This window comes from Podarcis erhardii (assembly GCF_964252035.2).
Source record: "Podarcis erhardii genome assembly, chromosome: 11".
Taxonomy (NCBI): domain Eukaryota; kingdom Metazoa; phylum Chordata; class Lepidosauria; order Squamata; family Lacertidae; genus Podarcis; species Podarcis erhardii.
The window spans coordinates 13,761,818-13,786,404 of NC_138501.1; the positions used below are offsets into that span (position 1 = coordinate 13,761,818).

At 42.2% G+C, this 24,587-nt stretch overlaps 1 protein-coding gene across 1 annotated transcript; it reads right to left on the reverse strand.

The window, feature by feature from the left end:
• Window positions 1-13,625: 13,625 nt before the first annotated feature.
• On the reverse strand, window positions 13,626-24,386 carry ISOC1 (isochorismatase domain containing 1). The gene is made up of 5 exons (XM_081880556.1): window positions 23,480-24,386; window positions 18,538-18,657; window positions 18,193-18,396; window positions 17,719-17,835; window positions 13,626-15,032 (listed from the first exon to the last, which is right to left on the reverse strand). Exons 1-5 carry the CDS (start codon window positions 23,930-23,932, stop codon window positions 14,886-14,888), a joined length of 1,041 nt encoding a protein of 346 aa, XP_081736682.1. The 5' UTR covers window positions 23,933-24,386; the 3' UTR covers window positions 13,626-14,885.
• Between the last annotated feature and the right edge of the window lie 201 nt (window positions 24,387-24,587).

Consider the following 24,587-nt stretch of genomic DNA (forward strand, 5'->3'; position numbering starts at 1 on the left):
TCCTAGCCAAATCAGCAACTGTTGATGAAGTGAGGCAAATGTCTTTGTGAGGTGACCATTGGGGGGGGGGTCGGAGTGTTAACCATTAGGAATTCAAAGTGTCAAAGGCAATAGGTGTATAAACAAAAGGGGGTGGAAGTGATGTGACAAGGAAGCAGAGAGGAACAGCTGAGCTGGGATGGGCCTGGCAGAGCAAGTGAGGCTACCGAGAAAGGATGCTGATGCTGAAACTAAGGAATAAGCTGGCGTGTGTTGGGGTGCTGCTGTTGTGAGCCACTTGAAAGCTTCAGGTCATATATATGTGACGTGGGAAGCAGTGTCCAGACATGTTGTTGTTGTTTAGTCGGGTCCAACTCTTCGTGACCCCATGGACCAGAGCACACCAGGCACTCCTGTCTTCCACTGCCTCCCGCAGTTTGGTCAAACTCATGCTGGTAGCTTCGAGAACACTGTCCAACCATCTCGTCCTCTGTCTTCCCCTTCTCTTTGTGCCCTCAGTCTTTCCCAACATCAGGGTCTTTTCCAGGGAGTCTTCTCTTCTCATGAGGTGGCCAAAGTATTGGAGCCTCAGCTTCAGGATCTGTCCTTCCAGTGAGAACTCAGGGCTGATTTCCTTCAGAATGGAGAGGTTTGATCTTCTTGCAGTCCATGGGACTCTCAAGAGTCTCCTCCAGCACCATAATTCAAAAGCATCAATTCTTCGGCGATCAGCCTTCTTTATGGTCCAGCTCTCACTTCCATACATCACTACTAGGAAAACCATAGCTTTAACTATACTAGCTCCACAACTTAGGGGGAAACTAAGAAAAGCTCAACAATGTTTACATCCAGATTTTCATTTGTTGCAATATGGCAACCCTATCATAAAGACACTATAGCTACCCTTGTGCCTAATTTCCCAAAGGAAACACAAACGCTGATTAAAAGCAAGTGCCCTGGATTCTCCTCCATAAACAGCATCATATTAGACGACTCCTATAGGCCAAGGTCCCTTCAGCCCCCCCTTAAAAAATTTGAGGGGGGCGGAGCCTTCAAAGTTGATGTACATTGCCATTCAAATGGCATGTGTGCACCACATCTTGTGATCGATTACGCAGTATGGGCCTTACCTGCCCCCCAATATTTTATTCAACTTGGCACCCCAGAACAGCATTAATGTTTGTACTGCACAGTGCTCAGAAATAAGATTGTGGTCTTAGCTTGCCATTCCTTGATTTTCTAAATTTAAGTCTGAAAAATTAAATCAAAGTGCAAAAGCTTGTTTCTTTAGACACTTCTGACAATTAAAACTTAAAAGCTGTGAGATGAGGGAATGTGGGCAAAGCTATGATGTGACCCCAGCTATGTTGGCCTCCAATGCAAGACGACTTGCAGACTAAAAGTGCACAAACACTCTGTAGTTCATTTTAAAAAATGCATGTTGCAAAATAATCCTAGATTAGTTTTAATTTGCTTAACGCTACTACCTCCTGCTGGCGCATTTAAATAATTTACAGCATTAGCCAGTTCTGATATAACAACAAAGAATATTTTGGGGGGAAATGTTCCATTGCACTATATACATTTGTTTGTTAACTTGTCCAGTCCATGACCCTGGGATGGCAACTGAACACTAACAGTGTGAAAGATGTACAATAGCTTTTCAAGGTGAAGAAATGGTCAAGAGTGTTGACGGCAAGGAGACTCTCTGCAAATATTCCCCTCTACTGTGGCAATGCTTTTCTTCATTTGTTTTTAATGCATTGCTGTAAACCAGACCATTCTTTCTACCTTACAAAATGTCCAGGTTAGAGGAAGGAAGTATGCCATGGTACGCTAAGCTGGTACTCATTTTTTGATTCTCTCTGCTTTATTTAGAATAGGAAGAGAGAGGAGAGGAAAGAGTTATGCAGTGAAAAAATTATAAATAACTAACAACCACCAAGTCAATTTTGTGAGGACGAATTTTACATGTTGATATAACAGCCTGGAAAGCTACTAGCATATTTTCTATAGATTTGACATAAATTGGAGGGGGGGAGCTTTTCTCCAAGAGATCTCAATGGCATTTGTAAAAGAGCCTGCAAAATCCTTTATTAAAAGAGGGGGTGGGGTGGGGAGGAACCTCCTCCTCTAATAACTATAATACTCACTTTAATAGCAATATACAATGTGCAAGAATTTAAACATTTGTTCAAAAATTTGCATACCACTTAGCCCCATGATTTCTAAGTGACAATGAGGTTACAATGAGACAGAGAAGATAAGCCAGCTTTTTTTAAAAAAATAAATAAATAATTGTTGCTTTTTTCCCCCCAAAATGTGATACAATTACCTAAAGGCAAAACTAAATATATAACAAACCATTATGACTAAAACACTGATTCACAGAGTAGAATAATACACTGATCAGGTAAGAGACACAATTTCTATTCCACTCTCATGACATATATAATATATCAGTACCTATTGGGTATTACTGATGAGAATCAGTAAGAGGATATATTATTAATTAATTAATTAATATTCATTAAATTAATTGTATTTAATTATGTATGTAGGCTAACAGCAAAGGCAAAAACAGGTAGTGCCTGTTTTTAAAACTGTGGGCCTAGCTCAGAGAGCCCCAGTAGCAGACTATTAAATCCCATCCTTAGGTAGACTAATGAAGCATAGAAATAGGCCATTAAACCTTATTTGATTCTGCTCAGCAGCTGACCCCCATCTTGACCCCTTTTCAGTGAAACAGATCACACAGCAAGTTTAAAATGAACTACTTACGGTTTCTAGGTCTCAGACATGCATCTTTCATTATGCAAAGGCAATACAATATTCTGAGTAATACAGCAAAGCAGCCTCAGACACATGTCTGAGAGGCACCTCTGCCTCTGCTGCTTAGTGTGTGAAGAGGCAAGTGGGGGGGACAGGAAATAGGCTTTACTTCCTCCCTCTCAGGAGAAGAGGGGGCGTGACCTCAGTGAACCTCTTCTAGCAATTAGAACTCTGTGGTCCTTAACCCCTTCATACACTAACTAGCCCCAATGTGTGGTGCTGTGTAGGGATAGCAGCAGCAAATGAAAAATTGTGAGAGTTGGTAAAAAAAATTGCCTGCTCTGCAATTCTCCTGGTTGCTACTCCTCTCCTGCCACTGCTGGATGGATGGAGATAGATAGATAGATAGATCAGTTAAAAGGCATAGACAACTATCTCTGCCTTAACAAAATATAAAAAAATTCCTTCCAGTAGCACCTTAGAGACCATCTAAGTTTGTTATTGGTATGAGCTTTTCATGCATGCACACAAAAGCTCAAAGCTCATACCAACAACAAACTTAGCTGGTCTCTAAGGTGCTACTGGAAGGAATTTTCTTAATTTTGTTTTGACTACAGCAGACCAACACGGCTACCTACCTATAACTATCTCTGCCTTTTAGCTGCATAAAAACAAAAACTGAAAACATCCTGATTTGCAAAATAATGCAAGTATACCCCTAGTCATTGTGTTTCTTTGTGAATGCCCCCCGTGATGGGAAACCATTTAGCTTAGCAATTTTCTTTACAGCATCAGGAAGTTATCTGAATCATGTATGAAGCATCCCTAAGGTGTCTCATTGCCCTGTCCTATCCTGCCCTGCTGGCTCGGTGCATGGGAAGCTCTGGGCATTTCATCACAAACCATCCTCTCCGGCTGCAATGTTTAATGCCACACCTTCCCCGAGGCTCCGTTTATTACATAACAAATGGACCTTTTGTTCCCAGGGCTCGATCATGTGCAATCTCTGCAGTGCAAAATATTGATTAGCCAGGCCTATTAACAGCAGAGAGCTTCTAAAAGCTTGTATGTGGAAACTGGAATGACTCCAGTCCAGTTTCATGACATGCATTAGTTAGGCCAGAGCTCAGGTCCTAGAAGCTATTTAAGTGAGATGTTTTTTGCAAGCTCCTGTTTCTCCAGAGGAGTCATTCATATGGGTAAAAATATTTTTTAATGGAAGGAAGGAAGGAACGAAGGAAGGAAGGAGGGAGCACAGTTTGTTTACAGAGCTTTCAATACAATACAATTCAGAGTGAAAATCTTATGTGCTTAGTTTCCCCCCAAAAAATCTACGCTGGAACCAGTTAAACCTCCCCATGGTGGTGCAGTAGGTTTAAGATCACAAGGAAGAAATAATCCATCAACAATGTAGGCTACAGTCATGTGTACACCTACTGGAGAATAAGCCTAAATAGGATTTCCAAAGAAACTTCCATAGATAGCTCATTTAACTGCACTTGACTATGGTGGTACCTATTGCTATGTACTTTTAAATATCTTTTTTTAAAAAAATTGTTTATTAAATTTGTATACTGCCCTTCATCCGGAGACCACAGAGTGGTTCACAACATAAAAATGCAAAATGTGAACTCAAAATACATAACAAGAACAGGAATAAGAACAAACCAATAACCTCCCCCCCCCCCATGAACACATTTTAACAGACATAGAATGCTAATCAGCCAAAGTCTAGGTTAAAGTAAAGGTAAAAAAAAGGTAAAGGGCCCCTGGGCAGTTAAATCCAGTCAAAGGCAACTTTTTTTCTGACGCTCATCTCACTTTCAGGCCAAGGGAGCTGGTGTTTTTCTGCAGACAGCTTTCTGGGTCATGTGGTCAGCATGACTAAACCACTTTTGGCACAACTGAACACTGTGACAGAAACCAGAGTGCATGGAAACACTGTTTATCTTCCCACTGCAGTAGTACCTGTTTATCTACTCGCACTGGCGTGCTTTCGAACTGCTAGGTTGGCAGGAGCTGGGACAGAGCCATGGGAGCTCACCCCATTGTGGGGATTCAAACTGCCAACCTTCTGATTGGCAAGTCCAAGAGGCTCAGCGATGGAGGTGGTGCTGTGGCCTGGTTAAAGATAAACGTGCTTACCTGGCGCCTAAATATATTTGATGAAGGCAGCAGGCAAGCCTCCTTGGGGAGAGCATTCCACAAACAGGGAGCCACCATAGAAGTCCCATTCTCATGTTGCCACCTTCTGGAGGAGGCACATGAAGAAGGGCCTTAGATGGTGATTGCATGGTCCGAGTCAGTTCATATGGAGAGAGGTGGTCCTTGAGATATTGTGGTCCTAAGCCACTTCAGGATTTATAGGTCAAAACCAGCACTTGGAATTGGGCCCAGAAACTAATTGGCAGCCACTGCAGTTGGGCCAGGATTGGTGTAATATGCTCAAACCGTCTTGTCCCAGTGAGAAACCCCTAAATGATTAGGGTCGATCAGTGTTTAGGCCAGAGGAAGCCAACATGGTGCTTTTAAGATGGACTATGGGGGTTCACCCCAAGTGTATGCAACTCCCTTTCTGCAATACTGTGTCAATTTTCTTTACAGCTTCCATCTCTTGCTAAATTTGTGCCTCTTTCCTATGGCCTTTGGAAACGGAATAATTTATTTTGGTGTCCTCCTTAGTATTTTAGTATTTTACCTACACAAGAAGCGAAGCATTAGACAAATCAATTCCTCACATTCTTTCTTGATAAGTGGAACATGTATAATGGAGCAACACTGGCAACAAACATTGTTTGTGCTCAACAGAGGGCACTCTAAGCCTGCTTAAATATGGGGTGCATATGGCTTTATTTTCGTTTACAGTAGGGAATCTGTCACTTTCAGATTCTCTCACTCTTCCTTTTCCCCATCTTCAGTTATCCACATTTCCATATCAGTTTGTGAATATTTTTTTAAGATCTCCTGAAAATTCACCAGCATTTTAGTGCAAATTTATCCTAAAATGCACATTTTTGTATACAATTTTGCCTAATATACACATATTTGCAAATATTATGCACACTTTACCATAGTATATTCATATTGATACACATTATTTGGCTGGAGAAGAGCACTGCAAAATTCTGCTAAGTGCAAATTTCAAAGGACGGCAGTGTTTCTTTTGCAAATTGTCTTGGAAGTGTGAACTAGGTAGGTTTGCCTTTAAAGATAAACTGAGTCAAATTATGCCACTTCATACTTAATCTGTGATTAAATATATCCCATAAAAATATCTAGTTCTGTAAACTCAAGTATAGGGAACCTCAGGTCCAGGGTCCAGTTTCAGCCCGCTAAGCATTTCTGCTTGAATTTCAGGACTCTCCATAAGCCACACACTTCCCTAGGTCACATCATTCAGTCACCATGCTCTGCCCTTCAAACTCCTTCTGCCTGACTGGAACGAGTCCTTAAACACTGTTAACACCTTGCTTGCCTAGATGGAGAGGTTACTGCATGGGTAGAGCCCTCTGGCTTCTGCATGGCTGAGATGTAATCTATGTTCAAATGTAAGAGTGACATCCCTGGCTCCACCCAGTTTTGCATCTGGCTCCACCCACCCCTGGAACGGTAGTCCTCTGGCTGAAACAGGTTTCCCACCCATCTTAAAGGTAAAAGTACCCCTGACTGTTAGGTCCAGTTGCAGATGACTCTGGCGTTGCACGCTCATCTCACTTTATTGGCCAAGGGAGCCGGCATACAGCTTCCAGGTCATGTAGCCAGCATGACTAAGGCGCTTCTGGTGAACCAGAGCAGTGCATGGAAACGCCGTTTACCTTCCTGCTTGAGCGGTACCTACTCATCTACTTGCACTTGACATGCTTTCGAACTGTTAGGTGGGCAGGAGCTGGGACCGAACAACAGGAGCTCACCCTGTCGCGGGGATTCGAACCACCAACCTTCTGATCTGCAAGCCCTAGACTCTGTGGTTTACACCACAGCATCACCCGCGCGGGTCCCCCCCCCATCTTAGGTGGTTATAATTGTTTTCACATAATGTGCAGCCAGAATTTAAGAATCTTGAATGATAAATTCAGCACATAAGGCACGTTTTTCATTTAGCCTTGTGTTTGAATAATCTTATGTGGATGTTAAGAAGCCTGGGGTGTCTCAACAATTTCCCCAGTAACAATATCACCTGTTAGTAAAGTTTAATTCATCTGGCCTGCTTTATCTTCCCTTCTACTTGATCATAGGAAGTCACTTTATACCAGATCAAAGTATTTATCTGGTCCACTGTCGTCTCCTTACCAGCAGGAGCTCTTCAAAGGCATGGTTCACAGTCATGATAAGCCATGCAGTGGCAGATTTTGGGCTTTAACATTTCTGCGGGGCCCTGGCTCTCACCTTCCGTTGTTTGTCGTTGTTGCGATGCCCGCTGCAGCACCCTCTCAGCTCAGTGTACACTGTGGGCAAACTGGTTGTGCTCCCTTACATCCGCCTCTGTGCATTGCTCCCATTTATAATCTACACTGAATCATGTTATTTAGAATTGTAGAGTTGAGAGGGAACACAAGGATCATCTGGTCCAACCTTCTGCAATGCAGGAATCCTCTGACCAACGTGGTGCTCGAACCCACGTCCCTAAGATTAAGAGTCTCATGCTTTATCAACTGAGCTATCCCTCGGATGATGTGTTTTAATGCAAGACTATAGTTACATTAGGATTCCCACAAAGCAAATAATCATGCCTAATGCTGCTCAGCTCCACCAACTGAACACTGGAAGAACACAGGTCAAACTACCGTATTTTTCCATCTATAATACACCCCCATGTATAAGACGCCCCCTATTTTGGGGGAGGGGCTCAGATTTAAGAAAATGGGGGGAGATGGCCCAGAGTATAAGATGCCCCCTAATTTTTGACATTATTTTTTAGAGGGCAAAAACCTAGTCTTATACACGGAAAAATAGGGTATTTGTATATCGATCCCACTAGGGTCTGAAGCAGATTCTTTCCCATTACCTGCTCCTTTTCACCAGAAACATCAGGCATTGAACCAGAGACCTTACGAATTCAGGGCATGCACTCTACCATTGCAAGTCAGATCATATTTTACCAAGTGACACTAGGGCTTTCACTCTTGCTAGAAGCTTGGCCTTGCCCTCACTGGTTCTGGAAGGGTCCTATAGAAGAGTCCCGTATGCACAGAGACTGCACCTGCCCATTAGGGGAAATAGGAAGCCCCAAACATATATATTTTTAGATGTCCTTTTTATGTTGAGATTCGTAGACACCATTGATCCTTTGCTGAAGAGGCTCGCCGATCTTTCAGACAAGTCTAAACTTAGTTCTCTCCTCTTAGGCAAAGATCACAAGACGACCTGGCTGGTAGCCAGATTCTGCGCCCAGATTTGTAGGCACAGATCATCCTCTAGAATAAAATATCTTACTCGGGAAATGCTGAAGTCGCCCTTTGGGGTGCCTCAGGGTCAATTTTTATGGTAGCCCAAATCTCAGTTGTACGGGTATATGTATACCTCAGGTTACATAACGCTTCAGGTTACATACGCTTCAGGTTACAGACTCCGCTAACCCAGAAATAGTGCTTCAGGTTAAGAACTTTGCTTCAGGATGAGAACAGAAATCGTGCTCTAGCGGCACAGCAGCAGCGGGAGGCCCCATTAGCTAAAGTGCTGCTTCAGGTTAAGAACAGTTTCAGGTTAAGTACGGACCTCCAGAACGAATTAAGTACTGAACCTGAGGTACCACTGTATACAGTGGTGCCCCGCAAGACGAACGCCTCGCAAGACGGAAAACCCGATAGACGAAAGGGTTTTCCGTTTTGGAGGCGCTTCGCAAAACGAATTTCCCTATGGGCTTGCTTTGCAAGACGAAAATGTCTTGCGAGTTCCTGCGGGGTTTTTTCCCTTTTCCACCCCTTTTCCTAAGCCCTAAGCCGCTTATCAGCTGATCCGCTGATCCACTGATAAGCCGCTTATCAGCTGATCCGCTAAAAGCCGCTAAACCGCTAATAGCGCTAATCCGCTGTCAATGGGCTTGCTTTGCAAGACGGAAAAACCACTATACGAAGAGCCTCACGGAACGGATTAATTTCATCTTGCAAGGCACCACTGTATCTCAATTTTAACTCATGAGCTATTGCTGCAGTCTGCTCTGATTGTATATTTTATCTTTATGAATGCTGTTTTTATTGTGTTATGCGAGCTGGTCTTTGACCGTAATAAATTATCTATGGAGGTACCAAGTGACACTATTAAACAAAGCCTTGTGCATTTGAGCTTCTGGTCCAATTCCTGAATCTGGTAACATTTCGCCTGAGTCTCATCATGACAATAGAATTATCTTCTGTCCCGTTCTTACCTTTAGGAGGAACAGCAGAGCAAAGCATATGGTTAACTAAACAAATGCTTGCACACATATAGAGGATTTTTAAATAACACAAAAACCCCTGTATCTGTTAAGATGATCGTAAATAACAGAAGTAATTGTTACCGCTCGCCAGAAATTGAAACAGCAGCACCACTAATGAGATAATAAATTCCAAGTACAGCCATAGCAACAATCTAGTTTAAAGATAATGGCTCTCATTTTCTACACAATTAGCAAAATGTGGCAAAAGAAAGCAAGCCAGGGGTGTAGTGCCTTTGGAAGCTGTGCACACACGGTTGCGTTGCTCTCCTGAAACCCAAATACTGCACATTGCTGCCAGTTACCTAGAGGGAGAATTGCACTCTGAAGGATTTACTCAGTCTACTGTCCAGTTTGGGTTTGCTTCTTTAAAAGGCACAGATACACTACTTGTCTGTAAGCACTTACAGTATTCTCCCGAGTCCTCATTAAAATGAAGCAAACAACACAATTGCTCTTTTGAGCTTTTTCAGCTGCAGCCTCTTGCTGTTTTACTGAGAAAGAGCCTTAATACTTCAGGGGCATAACACTACCAGTCTTTGATACGCTTCGTGTTACTTCCCTTTGTGGCATCATGATTGCTACAGTCTTTTCCCACATTTAAACGTGTTTCTACCGGCCAGTAGCATCTACCCTTCCCTTCACCTCTGACTGCATTGTATACCAATTTTCTCTACTTCTTGACTTCCTATTATCTGAATTTTGCTATTTCAGAACAGCTTCTCTCTCTCTCTCTCTCTCTCTCTCTCTCTGTGTGTGTGTGTGTGTGTGTGTGTGTGTGTAAGTTTGTGAGGGTTTAATAAAGGAGGAAACCTGCCTCTCAAATTCAGGTCAATCAATGGCATTTAATCTATAATTTAGAGGTGGGAAACAGATTCCAAACCAATATACTGAATCTCTGAATCATAGTTACAGGTAGGTAGCCGTGTTAGTCTGCTGTAGTTGAAACAAAATAAAAAATTTCCTTCCAGTAGCACCTTAGAGACCAACTAAGTTTGTTATTGGTATGAGCTTTCATGTGCATGCACTTCTTCAGGTATCTGAAGAAGTGTGTATCTGAAGAAGTGTGCATGCACAAGAAAGCTCATACCAATAACAAACTTAGTTGGTTTCTAAGGTGCTACTGGAACGATTTTTTTGTTTTGTTTCTCCGAATCATGTCAGATCAGTGAATGGCATACAGTATACTAGTAAAGAAGGGCCTTTATACTCGCCAGAAGCGCGGCTCTTCCCTCGCTGGTCCTGGATGGAGCCTTTAGAAAATTAGAAAAGTCCCCTATGCCCAGAGACTTTGCACCTGTCCATTGGGAGAGATAGGAAGCCCAGAACACTTGTTCTTTAAATGTCCCTTTTACGAAGAGGCACGCAGTAAGTTCATTGATCCCCTACTGGTGAGGCTCGCCCACCTCCCACAAAAGCAAAAATTTGACCTTTTGCTGTTAGGCAAAGATCAGAAGAAGACCTGGATGGTCGCCAGATTCTGTGTACAAATCTGTAGGCACAGACCATCGCCCAACTCAAAATAGTCCGGCATGAAAATCCCCAAACTCGGTTCCATGGATGGCTCTGAGTCAACACCCTGGGATAGTTTATTGTTGCACATTGTTTCTAAATTTATTGTTGTGCACTGTTTTAATTGTCTGTTTTAACCATATTTGCACATCAGTTTCTAATGCTGTGAGTGTCCTCTGTTTCAGAGGCTTCTACTCTACAGCCTCTTATAGTTGTTTTAACTGTGAGTCTTTTAGTTCCTACGCTCTTACAGTTGTTTTAACTGCATGTTTTAATTTGTTTTTAGCTCTTATCTGTTTTAATTATCAGTTTTTATCCATCCATTATCTGTGTTTAATCTTGTATTTTAGTCAGATGTTTTATCCTATGCTTGTTTCTTTGTCCTTATTTGCTCCAACATTTATCAGTTTAAAAAAAAAAAATCCTAACTGCTATTTTATTTATATGTTGTTGTTTTTTTATCCTGGTCTGTGACCATAATAAAGTTCATTCATTCAGTATACTAGTCACAAACCTACATGGTCTGCATCCTCCAGGAGCAGGACTGTGGAGCAAAGTGGGCTGTGGATTGCAGCAAATGGATCAACTTCACATTTTTTGGTTACATTCTCGTTGACCAAACAATCAAGGCCACAAAAACACACAAAATCAATGCCTGCCGAGATTTGAAAATGTGATATAAGCATTTACACTGCAACCCTGCACCCAATTAAATGCCCTCTGCACATTTATTTGGAAGAATGTTCTACAGCAAGCAATGTCGTCTGCTTCCAGGTAAATATATTTAAGATCAGGATGAAAATTCTACTGAAGTCAATGGGTTGTTTCCAACTAAGTTCTACTCAAAGTAAACCTACTAAAATTAGTGAATCAGTCACATCTATTAATTTCAGTGGGTCTACACTGAGTATGACTAATGTTAGATACAACCCAGTAAGTATGTATACCATTTTAACACACATACCTGAAATTTTGTGTCCTATCAGACTACTCAGTGGGCTTCCAAAGAAATAAAAAGGTATTATTATTGCAGTTTTGAAATCAAAAAGTGGGTCTTCCTAGCTTTCAAGAAAGTCAGTTTTGTTTTATTTATTGACTGAATTCAGATTCTGCCCTTCAAATTAAAAAACATTTCCAGGGCTTTATAAAAACATGCTAAAAGCAACAGTAAAAACCACTAGATAAAATATAAACAGAGCAAGAAACAGCAGGATGAAAGTGGCAGTTAAACACAATTCTTCCAGGTTTTGGTTTTTTTTCCAATGTCTCAGGGAAATAAAAATAACTTTGGAAATTTTAGAATACTTTTGATTAACCAGTTGGCTAGGAATGGTATTTTAAATGCAAGTTAACAGCTCAAGGTGTGAATATTCTAGCTATAAAAATAGCCTTTCTTATCTAGAGTGGCATAACCAGTTAACAGCAACAGACCTCTGTGTGAGAGCATATCTTAAGGATGGACTGGTATTGATGTTCAGCACAGAACAATCACCTTATTTGTTATAACATGCAAGTTTCCTGGACAACTTCTTCACCAAGGAAAAAAAAATCCTTAACATATTTTTTTCAGGTGTGAAAAGGTGACCTCGACTGCTCCTGTTGAACAGGGTGAAGAATGTAAACCATTTCACATGAAAAACAACAGGTAACAGCTCACCTTGATTTTCACTTGTGCTTCGAGTGGCATTCCTACAAATTCCTTCTTGTTAAGCATCACTGAACCTAGTGGGAGTCATTTGTGAGTAAGTGTGTATATGATTATATTCCTAATCAGAGGTAAGGGGTGACACAGAGCTTAAGTATCAATGGGCTACATTAATTTTGTATTTGGGACATTGCATCCCTTATTCCACGAAATGAACAGCTTTGTCGTTCTGTAAGATTTTTATAAATATGGCTTGAAATCGTACAGATTGGTAAAACCGACAGTTATGATGCACAAAAAAACCCGTTAGCAACAACCCTTTTCCTCAGCAGTGAAAGAAGAGATTTATACTGTATATAAATAGCCTAGAAACTGCCACCTTCCTGTCTCCCCACACAGAGCCATTAAGTCCTGTAATGACACGGAATGCTTATGAGAATTTTTTTTAATGGGATTTGTGGAGCAGGGATGCAAATGTTATCAGCATACAGTGGTACCTTGGGTTACATACGCTTCAGGCTACAGACTCCGCTAACCCAGAAATAGTGCTTCAGGTTAAGAACTTTGCATCAGGATGAGAACAGAAATCGTGCTCCGGCAGCACAGCGCAAGCAGGAGGCCCCATTAGCTAAAGTGGTGCTTCAGGTTAAGAACAGTTTCAGGTTAAGTACGGACCTCCGGAACGAGAGGTACCACTGTACTGGTTCAGGAGCATAATGGTGTGTGTTTCTCAATCAAAAGCTCTTCCTGTTGAATTGAAGACCACTTGAGGAAACTTTTCACAGGCAAAAATGTGATTTGGCATAGGTGTCTGTTGTTTGGTTGGATGGAATATAAACTCCTGCAGGTCATGAGCACTATAACTAGGGCATACCTAACAATAAATTGCATCAGTGATTGATTTGAACTAGACAATCAAATCTTTGTCTACAGATATGTCTGGTATATGGTGTAATATATTAAGATGTGTTTTCAGTTTGGTTCAAATGTTGTTGGGCTGTTTCTGCTCTTTGACAGCTGTTCCTTTATACTTTACCCTGCTTGAAAGCACTAATAATAAGACATTAAAAAGTAGGTCACTAATGTGGGGCAGTGATTTCTTCAACTCTTTTGTCTTTTGTCTCCCGTCACATCTTGTGCCTGTTCTAAACTGCGACAAGTTGTTTTCGCTTTGTTTTGTTTTGCAGAAAATGAAAAACAAATTGCTTTCATCCACACGCTTCCCTCCACAGATAGAACGAGGCTTTTGAAAACACAATTAAAGGAAGTGTAGAATGAAGACTGAAGTTTTATATCACAACAAGACACAGTAAACATCTGCATTTATTTGAACATACCACGATCATTTTAAGAGTCAATGTTTGTGGGAAATTTAATAACTTTCCATCAATGCATGGTTTTTGTTTTTTTAAAAAAACACATCAGTATTAGTACTGTCATATTGCAAAATATATTCCTATAAAGCCACAAACATACTTGATACAAATCCTAGAACAATTTGAACTCGGTTCTAACATGAATTAATTGGCCTGTATTAAGGGCACTGTTATTCAAATTTACTTCCAGCTATAAAATTATAGATGTCTTTTTCAAAATATACTATTACACCGGACTCCTTTTAAAGCCTATTTAGCATCCATATTGCAGAATACTGCATAAAACTGAAGAAGCTGATTCCCCCCACCCCAAAGCTTGCTTGAACTAATGCAGAAGCCAGATGGAGTTCATTAAATCTAGGCATACAGGGATTAAAAATAAATCCCCCAACGCATCCAGAAAAAAAAGTTATTTTAGTACTTGGAAATGAAGAGTTTGAGCATCTTACTTTGAACTGTCTACAAGTGAATTAACGTCACTCACTTCAGTGTCATCTGTCACTCACTTATTCCCATTAACAAGCTGACAGAATTGCTCTTTATTTTAAAGTGAACATCAACCCGCAGACTTTTTTTTCCAGTTAGAAAGGACTTTGTAACACCATTTAGTAATAAAGTCTTGGATAATTAAGAATCAGCTTTGCTAAGTTACCTTCTAAAGTACTACATCTATATTGCCTGTTCCCTTAGCTTGTTCTTCTGACTATAAAGCACCATTCCCGCCCACCCAAAGAATATATATATCTATCTCATTTTATTTAAAATATGATTCTATTTGTAGAATGGCAAAACGTTATGTATCACATTTATCTATGTCACTGTATTATTAGTACAAAAAATAAAACAATTCCAAAGTACATTTGCACAATCGAGGTTTCACAAAAATATGCACTTTTCTGAACTGTGTTACAATCAGTGGGTACAGTAGAGACAAACAGGCACCTCTGTTTTAAAAGTTTGTTTGACAACAAAAACGATCCTATGGTACCCAGAGCCTTGGGATGACTGTGACTAACAGAATACACTCGCACCTGAAGAGCGTAACCAAACAAATTCTGCTAAGGCAAGCACAATTACATCGATTTGCAGGTGGTGTGTGTGTGTGTGTGTGTGTGTGTGTGTGTACGCGAGTGAGAAAGTTTACATCTTTGACTCTCCGTTACCAATGGTCTTTCAAGAACGTCGTCTTTTACACTTTGGAGAGGAGCCCAGACTCTGGAGCACTTGCCTTAATGAGGTTCTGGATTTCTTTGAATTTGGGGTGGTCTTTGTCGGCTATTAGCTGAAGCAATATAGCTTCACTAGTGGTAACGATAATCCCGGTGCGAGCTAGACGCTGAAAAAAAAAAGCAAAAGACGACAGCTGGGGTGAGTATACGCTGCGTACCTAGTGAGAAACTTTTCAACCACAATACCACTGCCTCTGCAATTTCTCATCACAGGTGAGGGAGGTCCCAGGTAAGGAGGATTGGCAACTTAAGATGATAGACTATGCAGAACTAGCTGGCCTAACGCACAGAAGAAGAGAGCAAGAAGAACGTATATTTAAAGAGGAGTGGGGAATTTTTTGCCGAGTATATGGAAAACCATTGCGCACAGCTGGAAACGCTGGCAGCGTTAAGGTAAATTCAACAGTGTAACAAATACTTGAGCAATGTAAGATGGGAGAATAAAACGGTTATGGCAAAATATGCAGGAATGGTGGATAAAAGTAAATGGAACCATGGAAGGGAAAGGAGGGGAGTCATCAAATGTATGGTACTATGCAAGATGCTTTTTCTGAGATGTAAAACTGAAAACTTAATAAAAACTATAATAAAAACTATGATGATGATGATGATGATGATAATAATAATAATAATACAATTTAACTATAATAATAATAATAATAATAATAATACAATTTCTCAGCACAATATAGTATGGTTCGTTATTTTAAAACACGAGAAACATCCATTACCATTTGCAGGGGGAAACTTCTGTTCTTTTTCAATGCAATGTAGGTAGGCTGGATTAAAAATCCAAATGGCTAGGACTTTAAATCATTTATATGGAATAGTAATACACAGGGCTTTTTTTTCCTGCCAGAACTCAGTTCCGGCACTTCTCAGGTGGGCGCCATTGCCATTATAAGATAACAAGGGAGGCATTCCTGACGAGTTCTGGCACCTCTTTTTCTAGCAAAAGGGCACTGGTAATATAAAATTACCTATGTCCTTGGTGAAATTAAACAGGATTTAACAGCAGGAGGTCATATTCCATGTAACATATTAAATTTGACAGATCCTTATTAGAGGAATACCTATTTCCCTAATATCAATTTATTTTTGTCCTGTCATGCTTATGAGACAATCAAGATATTTTAGCTGCTGGTGGGAGAAAAGTATGCATAATACATTAAAGAATTCTCGATGGAAACACTGGGATCAGATGCACACCTTTGCCAATGAAAAATAAGATTTGATAGGTTTGTCAAATGGCTGTATTTGTGGTAAAGAAGTGGGTGAGAAATTATACAAAAAATGCCTAGTTTCTAGAGAGATGCTATGCTACTCTGAAACAGCAAAAGAAAGCCTTGTGGTATCTTAAAAACTAACGTTATTTATTATTACAGCATAATCTTTCATGGCTCAATCAGATGTGATACCTGGATACTCCTAACTCTTAAACATTCCAAATATCAACACAAAAACACACACAAGGAACAAGCAAAAATGAGGAAGCACTAAATAATGCTTTCATTCAGAAAATGAGGCAGTAATTAAAAGAACAAAGAAACTTGCAAATGCAAACTTCAAAAATGTTTGGTCCAGGTGACATTTAAAACAAATAATGACACAAAGTCAAAGTTGGGAATTATCTTCTTTGAATATGCCCGGTTTACAAGGCCATAAGAAATCGTCCTAAATCCCCTATAAAAACATGACTGTTGTCCAGTATGTATTAGAAAAGTTGAGGGCAAATCGCTTTGCACTGAGAATTAGGCAGAAACATTTGCCATCACATATGAAAATTGCTCTCTGCAAGCGGGAGGATAAGAAATAAGTATTACTTAGTGTAGACTTATTTAAAATTAATGAACATAACTTAGTCATGTGGTCAGGGGAGCAATGCTTATGATGGAGAAACAACAATTTCCTCATTGAAAGAAAAGTTAGGGGGGGGGGAGTTTGGCCTTTTGTTTTTGGTATAGCTGGACAGTTCAGTTCTAATAGTAAGATGGTTAAACAACATGTCTTAATAACATTTAGTTCCAATGATTTTTATTACAGCAGTTGAATGTTTTGTACCCAAAGAGAAAATCATAGAAGTATTTATTAATACTTTATGACATCAGTCCGATAAATACTTATGTCTGAGTAACCCACTGAAAACAGCAGAATTACTTCTCGTTAACTGTGCATAGGATTGTACTCTAGGGATGATACAATGAAGAATCAGAGAGGGTTGATTATTTTGATGCTAGATAAAATCAGAGGATGAGTCAGTTGTGGTACAGAAAGGAATTTTTATAGTAACACTATTAGATCGGCAGTCGAGACAGAAAGTCTGGAAAAACACATCTATTATAACCCAACCATCCTGCTATGGTAGAATTCCCTAAATCAAAAACCATTCTTGATGGCATACTGACCGACTTCCCCTCACAAACTTCCAAAAACAATTTCTTATTGAGCTTTCTCCATTGTTGGTCCGGTCTGAATATTAAAGCTTAGTAGTTAAAAACAGTAGTGTACAAAACGATCAGCCAAAAGCTTAGATAAATAAAAGAGGCTTTACATGTTTCCTGAATTCAGATAAAGAGGGCAACTCTTAGATATCCCCAAACTGCATGACTTGGACAAAATAAGCAAGACATATGGATCTTATCGAATTTTCTACCATTTTTGGTTACAATATGGTTCCCACTTCTCTTCCATGTAGTATGAATCCTAAAGTCTATCAAAAAGTTAGTGGTTATGCCCGTCTTGTAACAATTAAAGAGATCAATCTCATACACATTCCCATCTCAAAGTAGTTACCTCTAGGGCAAACATTCTGTCCATCATACTTCTTGAAGATGTTGCATCGGCCACAATGTGAACTTCGAGACCTCTGCCTACCAATTCCAGAGCTGTCTGTTGGATGCAAACATGAGTCTTGGAGAAAAACAAAAATTAACTTCATCAACCATCACATAGACAGAATATCAACGACTTCAGGACAAGCTAGCTGCTTGTGTATTTGTTTTCCACACAGTTAGACAAAATGTTCCGAATATAAGTGTATATAAGTGATTAGAGCAAGTTCGGCAAGCTGTATTTACAGATAGCATGTAACCTATTTGTTCTATTATGGAATAACTTACTGGTTTTCATACAGCTGTTCGTCTCTATGTATATAAATATTTTATAGGATTATTGCCTTGACACTAATAAATACGAAAACGTCACTTTTATCTAAATAATAATACTTCTGCAAAAAGTCTATAGGCAAGTTATGAATGCAGTACTTACTTCTACCCCAAATAAAACAACACTGCGAACTCCAGGGATCTCTGCTATTGCAGACTCAACTTCAGGCAATACCATAGAAAACTTTGTTTTTGGTAAGACAAGTTTAGCTGCAGTTAAATCTATTTCTTGCACTGTGCTTCCAAGACCTTTAGGATACTGTTCCGTTACAATAACTGGGATTCCTAAAATTCGTGCACCTTGAAGCTGCAAATGGAAAAAGCCCACACAAGAATTAAACTTTTATTTAAGCAATAAAGTAGTCCATAACAATAAAAACTATACAGCAGCAGCAGATGATAACATTAGAAACCAGGTATGTTATACTAAGAAACCAAGTAAACTTACTAATCGTTGGCCTACGCTGATGATATCTCCAAAATACTTGATAGCAGGTCTAAATCTCTCTTGCATATCACAACAGAAAAACACAGTGCTTGAAGGTGTGAGATTGCCCAATGTAGTTAACTGAAATAAAGGAAAAATCAGAAATCACGGTCAAACAAGTCCTATTTGAGGGGAAATATTTTACATTGGCTAGAAGCCAAATACCCACTTTAGGTGAGCCCAAAGGGCTAGGTGTGTCCAGCAGGATATTGGACTTTTTTCTCTTTGAACAGCATGCCCCCATGTCATATAGTCAACTCACAAATCCTCCGTTTCAAAACCAAGATGTAACAGCAAGAGGAAAAAGAAAAATCAAAAGCTCCTTCAAGTGTGTTGAACTGGTTAAACAATTCTTTGGATCCCAGTCATTATCTGCTGGAATAGCTCTGGCATGCAGTCTCCCAGTACCTGAAGACATGTGCAATCTAGACACATTTCAAGATAAAGGTAACAGGCATCGACAGAGATTTGTAAATACAGCAACACCGAACATGACGTATTGCAAATACTTGATAAATTAAAAGCTTAATTTAAAAAACAACTAAGTAAAAAACAGCATTCTAAAGTGAATCGCACTAGGTTCTTCCCCTATTATGTGATCCCAACTTCACTATTTACAATCAGACTACTAGGACTGGAAAATTGTTCCCCATTCTAAGGAGCTGTGTCAACCCACCACTTTTGCCCCAGGCAGACTGAACCCTTTCTTAAAGTTGCTCTTTTGAAGAGACACAGACACACACACCCTTCACCATAATGAAAGTCCCCCCCCCCCAAAAAAAAATCACAAAAAGTTTAAATGCAAAAAACTGGCACTCAATGCAGAAGGCTTCTCTCCGGAAATCTACAAAACAAGTTTTTCATTTCCCCGAAGCTAGCACAGGACACAGAACTGAAGAGGGCGGAGATAGCACTCTAAAACCATCTTCACCATCCTTTAAAGCACTGTGAGTCTTTATCCTTACTAATGTCACTCTGAATACGGGAAGAACCCCTGATGACCTTTACTAATACAACCATGTTAACCCCTATGCATAATTCTGCAACTCACACTTTCTAATGTATGTCTATTTAAGGAGAAGGGTTGCAGCTCGGTAGTAGAACTCGCGTTTTGTGTGCGGAAGGTCAACCTTCAGCAGTTTCTGGAAAGACTCCTGTCTCAAACCCTGGAGATCTACAGCTAGTCAATACCCAACTAGGTAAACCAATTGTCCGAGTCGGTGTAAAGACAGCTTCTTTTGTTTCTAAAACATAGGATGGAATCCAGGGAACTGTGAGCAATATTCTGCTCATGAAATGGGGCTTTCCCAGCTATTCCATCTCACTGCAGTCCCTTGCAGCTTCCCAGGGGCTGCAGCTAGAAGAAATCAAAACTCACCTCCCTTATCAAAACAAAACAAATTCCTTCCAGTAGCACCTTAAAGACCAACTAAGTCAGTTCTTGGTATGAGCTTTCGTGTGCATGCACACTTCTTCAGATGGTATCTGAAGAAGTGTGCATGCACACGAAAGCTCATACCAAGAACTGACTTAGTTGGTCTTTAAGGTGCTACTGGAAGGAATTTGTTTTGTTTTGACTATGGCAGACCAACACGGCTACCTATCTGTAACTCACCTCCCTTATGTTAGTGGAAGTGGCTCTTCAGACTGCACTCGTAATTTTTCAACGGTGTGAGCAACTACTTGGGAATTATTTTATGTCCGTGATAAGCATACGTAAAGTTACTTAAAAGATGAAAGTTTAAGCTGGAGCTGACTCACCATCATTAAATGCAGTGTGGCTTAACTTTGTAACATCCTTCCAAGTACCCTTTTTGTGCACACTGGCACAGTTCGTACATCACATTTAGCTAAACTTTAGAAGAAACTATGTTTTGACATAGACATAAGACAGCATCTTAAAAAGTAGAGACATCACCTTGCCAACAAAGGTGTGTATAGTAAAAGCTATGATTTTCCCAGTAGTGATGTATGGAAGTGAGAGCTGGACCATAAAGAAGGCTGATCACCGAAGAATTGATGGTTTTGAATTATGATGCTGGAGGTAACTCTTGAAAGTCCCATGGAATACAAGAAAATCAAACCTATCCATTCTGAAGGAAATCAGCCCTGAGTGCTCACTGGAAGGACAGATCGTGAAGCTGAGGCTCCAATACTTTGGCCACCTCATGAGAAGAGAAGACTCTCTGGAAAAGACCCTGATGTTGGGAAAGATGGAGGGCACAAGGAGAAGGGGACGACAGAGGACGAGATGGCTGGATAGTGTTCTCGAAGCTACAAACATGAGTTTGACCAAACTGCAGGAGGCAGTGGAAGATAGAAGTGCCTGGCGTGCTCTGGTCCATGGGGTCACGAAGAGTTGGACACGACTAAATGACTAAACAACATGGTTTGACATAAATGAGAAGCAAGCTGGTGCCTGCTGCTCAAAGGTTCCCTGGCACTGCTCCCCCCTGTTCTTATTGCACTGCAGACAAAGCAAGCCAGCCTGACTTCTTGCGATGTCAAAACACAGGTTTGTGGCTTATTTCCCTCAAACAAACCATAAGCAACAGGCCCAGAACAAACCTTGTGGTTTGTCTGAAGAGAAAAACTACAAGCCTCAGTTCAAAGGACAAGTCAGACAGAGTAGCAGCAGTAGCACTCTGAGAACTTGCTTCAAACTACGGTTTTAATCTGAACAGGGCTAATGTGTGCTATCAAGGTAAGGACAGCAAACCACAACAAATGTTTAGCATGGTCTCCTACACTCAGTCTGTTCGGCATCTTTCAATTCAGCCTCCCTTTCATGAGCAGCAGCACACTATTGATTGTTACTGGGACTTAAAGCTTGCAGCTGTGACAGGATGAGAATGCCTAAATACTGATCAAAATTGGGTAGGGACAAGTAGAGGAAATGAGCGCTTGCACCTCTATTTTGACCAAATTTGTGGAATAGTTAAGTGCAAGTGATCCGAAACAATATGTTTAAACTAGTCTGTTTTTTAAATAATACGGTGCCTGACTCTGCACAAGATCAGGCTGTTATTGTTCCTCAAAACACGTTCCCTAACTGACAAAGAGGCATTACTGAATGTACAGTTTGTACTTGTATGCTGTGGCGGTGGATGAAAGTTCCCTGCATTCTCCTGAGGTTACATGCCCTTACACACTTGCTTTCTGGAGACGTATTCTGCACTCAGCTATGTTTCCAAGTGGATGCTTTGCGTAGATTTTTTATATAACTAGTCTCACATACCTAGTTCAAATTGAATGCATTACCAAATGCCCTTTCCTAAATCTGCAAACTCTTACTTTAATCTTGGACTGAGAATACTTTCCTTGCCAGCTTCAGGATAACATCAGTCCAAAAGAAGGCTCTCCTTCGTATTGCCTTTGAGTCCATTTCTGGCTTTCTGGGGCAGGAGGGCACTTTGTCCCTGGATTATCAGATGGGTGAGATGAAAGGCACTCCCAATTCTCAGTTGAGGTTAGATGAGAAGCCCTTACCCTCATCAAAATTGAGTAAGCTGAAGTTGAGACGTGCTGGGAAAATCATGCTCCACCTGCCAACATTATTCTCCTGCCTTCTGGAGGTGGGAAGAATCCGATTTCTCCTCCCATCTTCAGGGGATTTCTTGCTACTCTGGCCAGTATTTTAAATGAGGAGATGGAAGCAAGCCCCACTGAAATCACTGGGTGGCACGGTCTTAAAATTAAAAATGCTTTGGACCAGATTACCTGATGGGCTGTGCAATAGAGCCCCCCCCCCCTTCACATCTCACCTGAGCCACAAACACCTTACATGGCTCTAGGAGGAAAGCCCTCCTCTCTTTTTTTCCTGTGCTACCCAAGCACATACGAACATTTCTCTGATGAAAATAGGGAAGTCCTATTCCATGATGATGATGATAATAATAGTAATTAATATATTTATACCCCCGCCCATCTGACTGGGTTGCCCCAGCCACTCTGGGCAGCTTCCAACTTATGTATAAACAAACATTAAACATTTTAAAAACTTCCCTATAAGAGTCTGCCTTCAGATGTCTTCTAAATGTTGTCTAGTTACTTATCTCCTTGGCGTTGAGGGGGTCACATAACTTCATACCCTCCAACATTTCTCTAATGAAAATAGGGATATCCTACCATACCCGCCAATGAAAATAGGGACGTCCTAAGGAAAAGCGAGACCTTCCGGGATAAAACCAGAAACCAGGACGGCTTCTGTAAATCCGGGACCGTCCCTGGAAAATGGGGACACTTTTAGGGTCTGCAAGTGGCATGCTGGCATTGGGCTGCCCTCCAAGGTTGGTGGTAAGGATGGGCATAGCCAGGATTTCTGTTCTGTGGGGGGGGGGGCTATGCGACGGGTCAGTTAGTTATTTCCAGTGCTTTTTTCTGGGGGGGGGGGTACGCATACCCCTAAACATTTTGTGAATCTAAGATCGGCCTCAACGAGGGGCAGTATTTCAATATCAATAGGAAATGAGAGTACTCCTAAACATTTTTAAAGGGAAAAAGCACTGAGTATTTCTATTGTTTTGATGGGGGGGGCAGCTGCCCCCCTCTGCTACGCCCATGTCACTACCCTCTTCAGACCTGCACCTGGCAGCTGTTTTTATAAGAGAAGGAGAGAGATTTATGCTTTTCTCTCGGGGCAGGAGGCAGACCTGGAGTTTGTCCCGCGTGTTTGGGCGGCAGGGAACCAGCAAGCTGCCAGCCGGGAGAGTTCACCTCCTCCTCCTCCTCCTTCTGCAAACAAGAGAGGATGAGGGGGGCGCAGGGATCTCCCCCTTTCCGGGACGGGGAAAGTGAGCAGGGGAGACCCACACGGCGCCCAACCCACAGCGCCAAGAAACGGGTCGGGGTGCGCCAGGCTGGCCCCCCTGCCGGCTCTCCCCCCCCCCCCGCGCCCACCCACCTGTATCTGCAGCGGCACCAGGCGCACTTTGCAGCGCTCGCCCACCAGGAAGCCCTTGGGCAGGTCGATGTACTGGCTCCACTCGTCGGAGAAGAGCTGCACCACGAACTTGCGGTGCATGTCCAGCTGGTCGCCGTAGAGGCTCAGGAACTTCTGGATCAGCACCTCGTAGCCCGAGCCGTGCGGCACCGTCGAAGGCCTGGCGAACACCGAGAAGCAGAACAGCACCGGCACCGAGCCGGGAGACGAGCCGCCGCCGGCGGAGCCTTGCACCAAGGGCGGCTGCTGCTGCTGCTGCTGCTGCTCCGCCGCCGCCGCCATGTTCGCGGGCAGCCGCTCCAGTTCCGCGCCTCCGCTGCTCCTCCTCCTGCTGCCGCTGCCGGTGCCGCCTCCCGGCCAGACGGGGCGCGCCGGCGGCTCCCAATCGCGGCTCCTGCTCCTCCTCCTCACCATGGGAGCCAGCCCTGCCTTGGCTCGCCCGCCCGCCCGCCCGGCCGGGGCGGAGCGCGCAGGTGGCCGCCGCGCTTCGCTTCCCCTCGAGCCTTCCGCGCCCGCCCTCAGGCCGCGTCCCCGTTATCGCCTCGCCGGGAGCCGCTCCGTCGTCTGCTTCGCCCCCCCCCCCACGCAATCCACGCGCGTTGTGTGCTGGCTGGCGCGGAAGGATACGGGCTGGCGCTGTGGAGAGTGGGGCGGGGGGGGGATCTGAGGTGGCCAGTGACGGGGCTTAGAGGCGGTGGCCGCGGGGGAGCAGGGCTATGGCGGCTGCTGCTGCTGCCTCAGCCGCCTGGCAGTCTGAGGGGAAATTCGGGATGGGGTGGAAATGCCCCTTCCCTCGTTTCCTCTGCTCTTGTGGTTTCCATCTGCCGGCGAATAATTGTGCCACCACAAGCAGATGCCAGCACCACCCGCGCCAAAAAGAGAGAGAGAGGCTGTGCCACTTTGGGGTTTTGGCCAGTCAAGTGTTTTCAACATTTCCCTGATGAAAATAGGAACGCCCTATTCCAGATGTTTTTGGGGTCCATGGCTCCCCTGCCAGTGCTGGGTTTATGTATAAGCTAAACAAGCTATAGCTTAAGAGGGCCCCCCCCAAAAAAAAAAATTTAAAGGG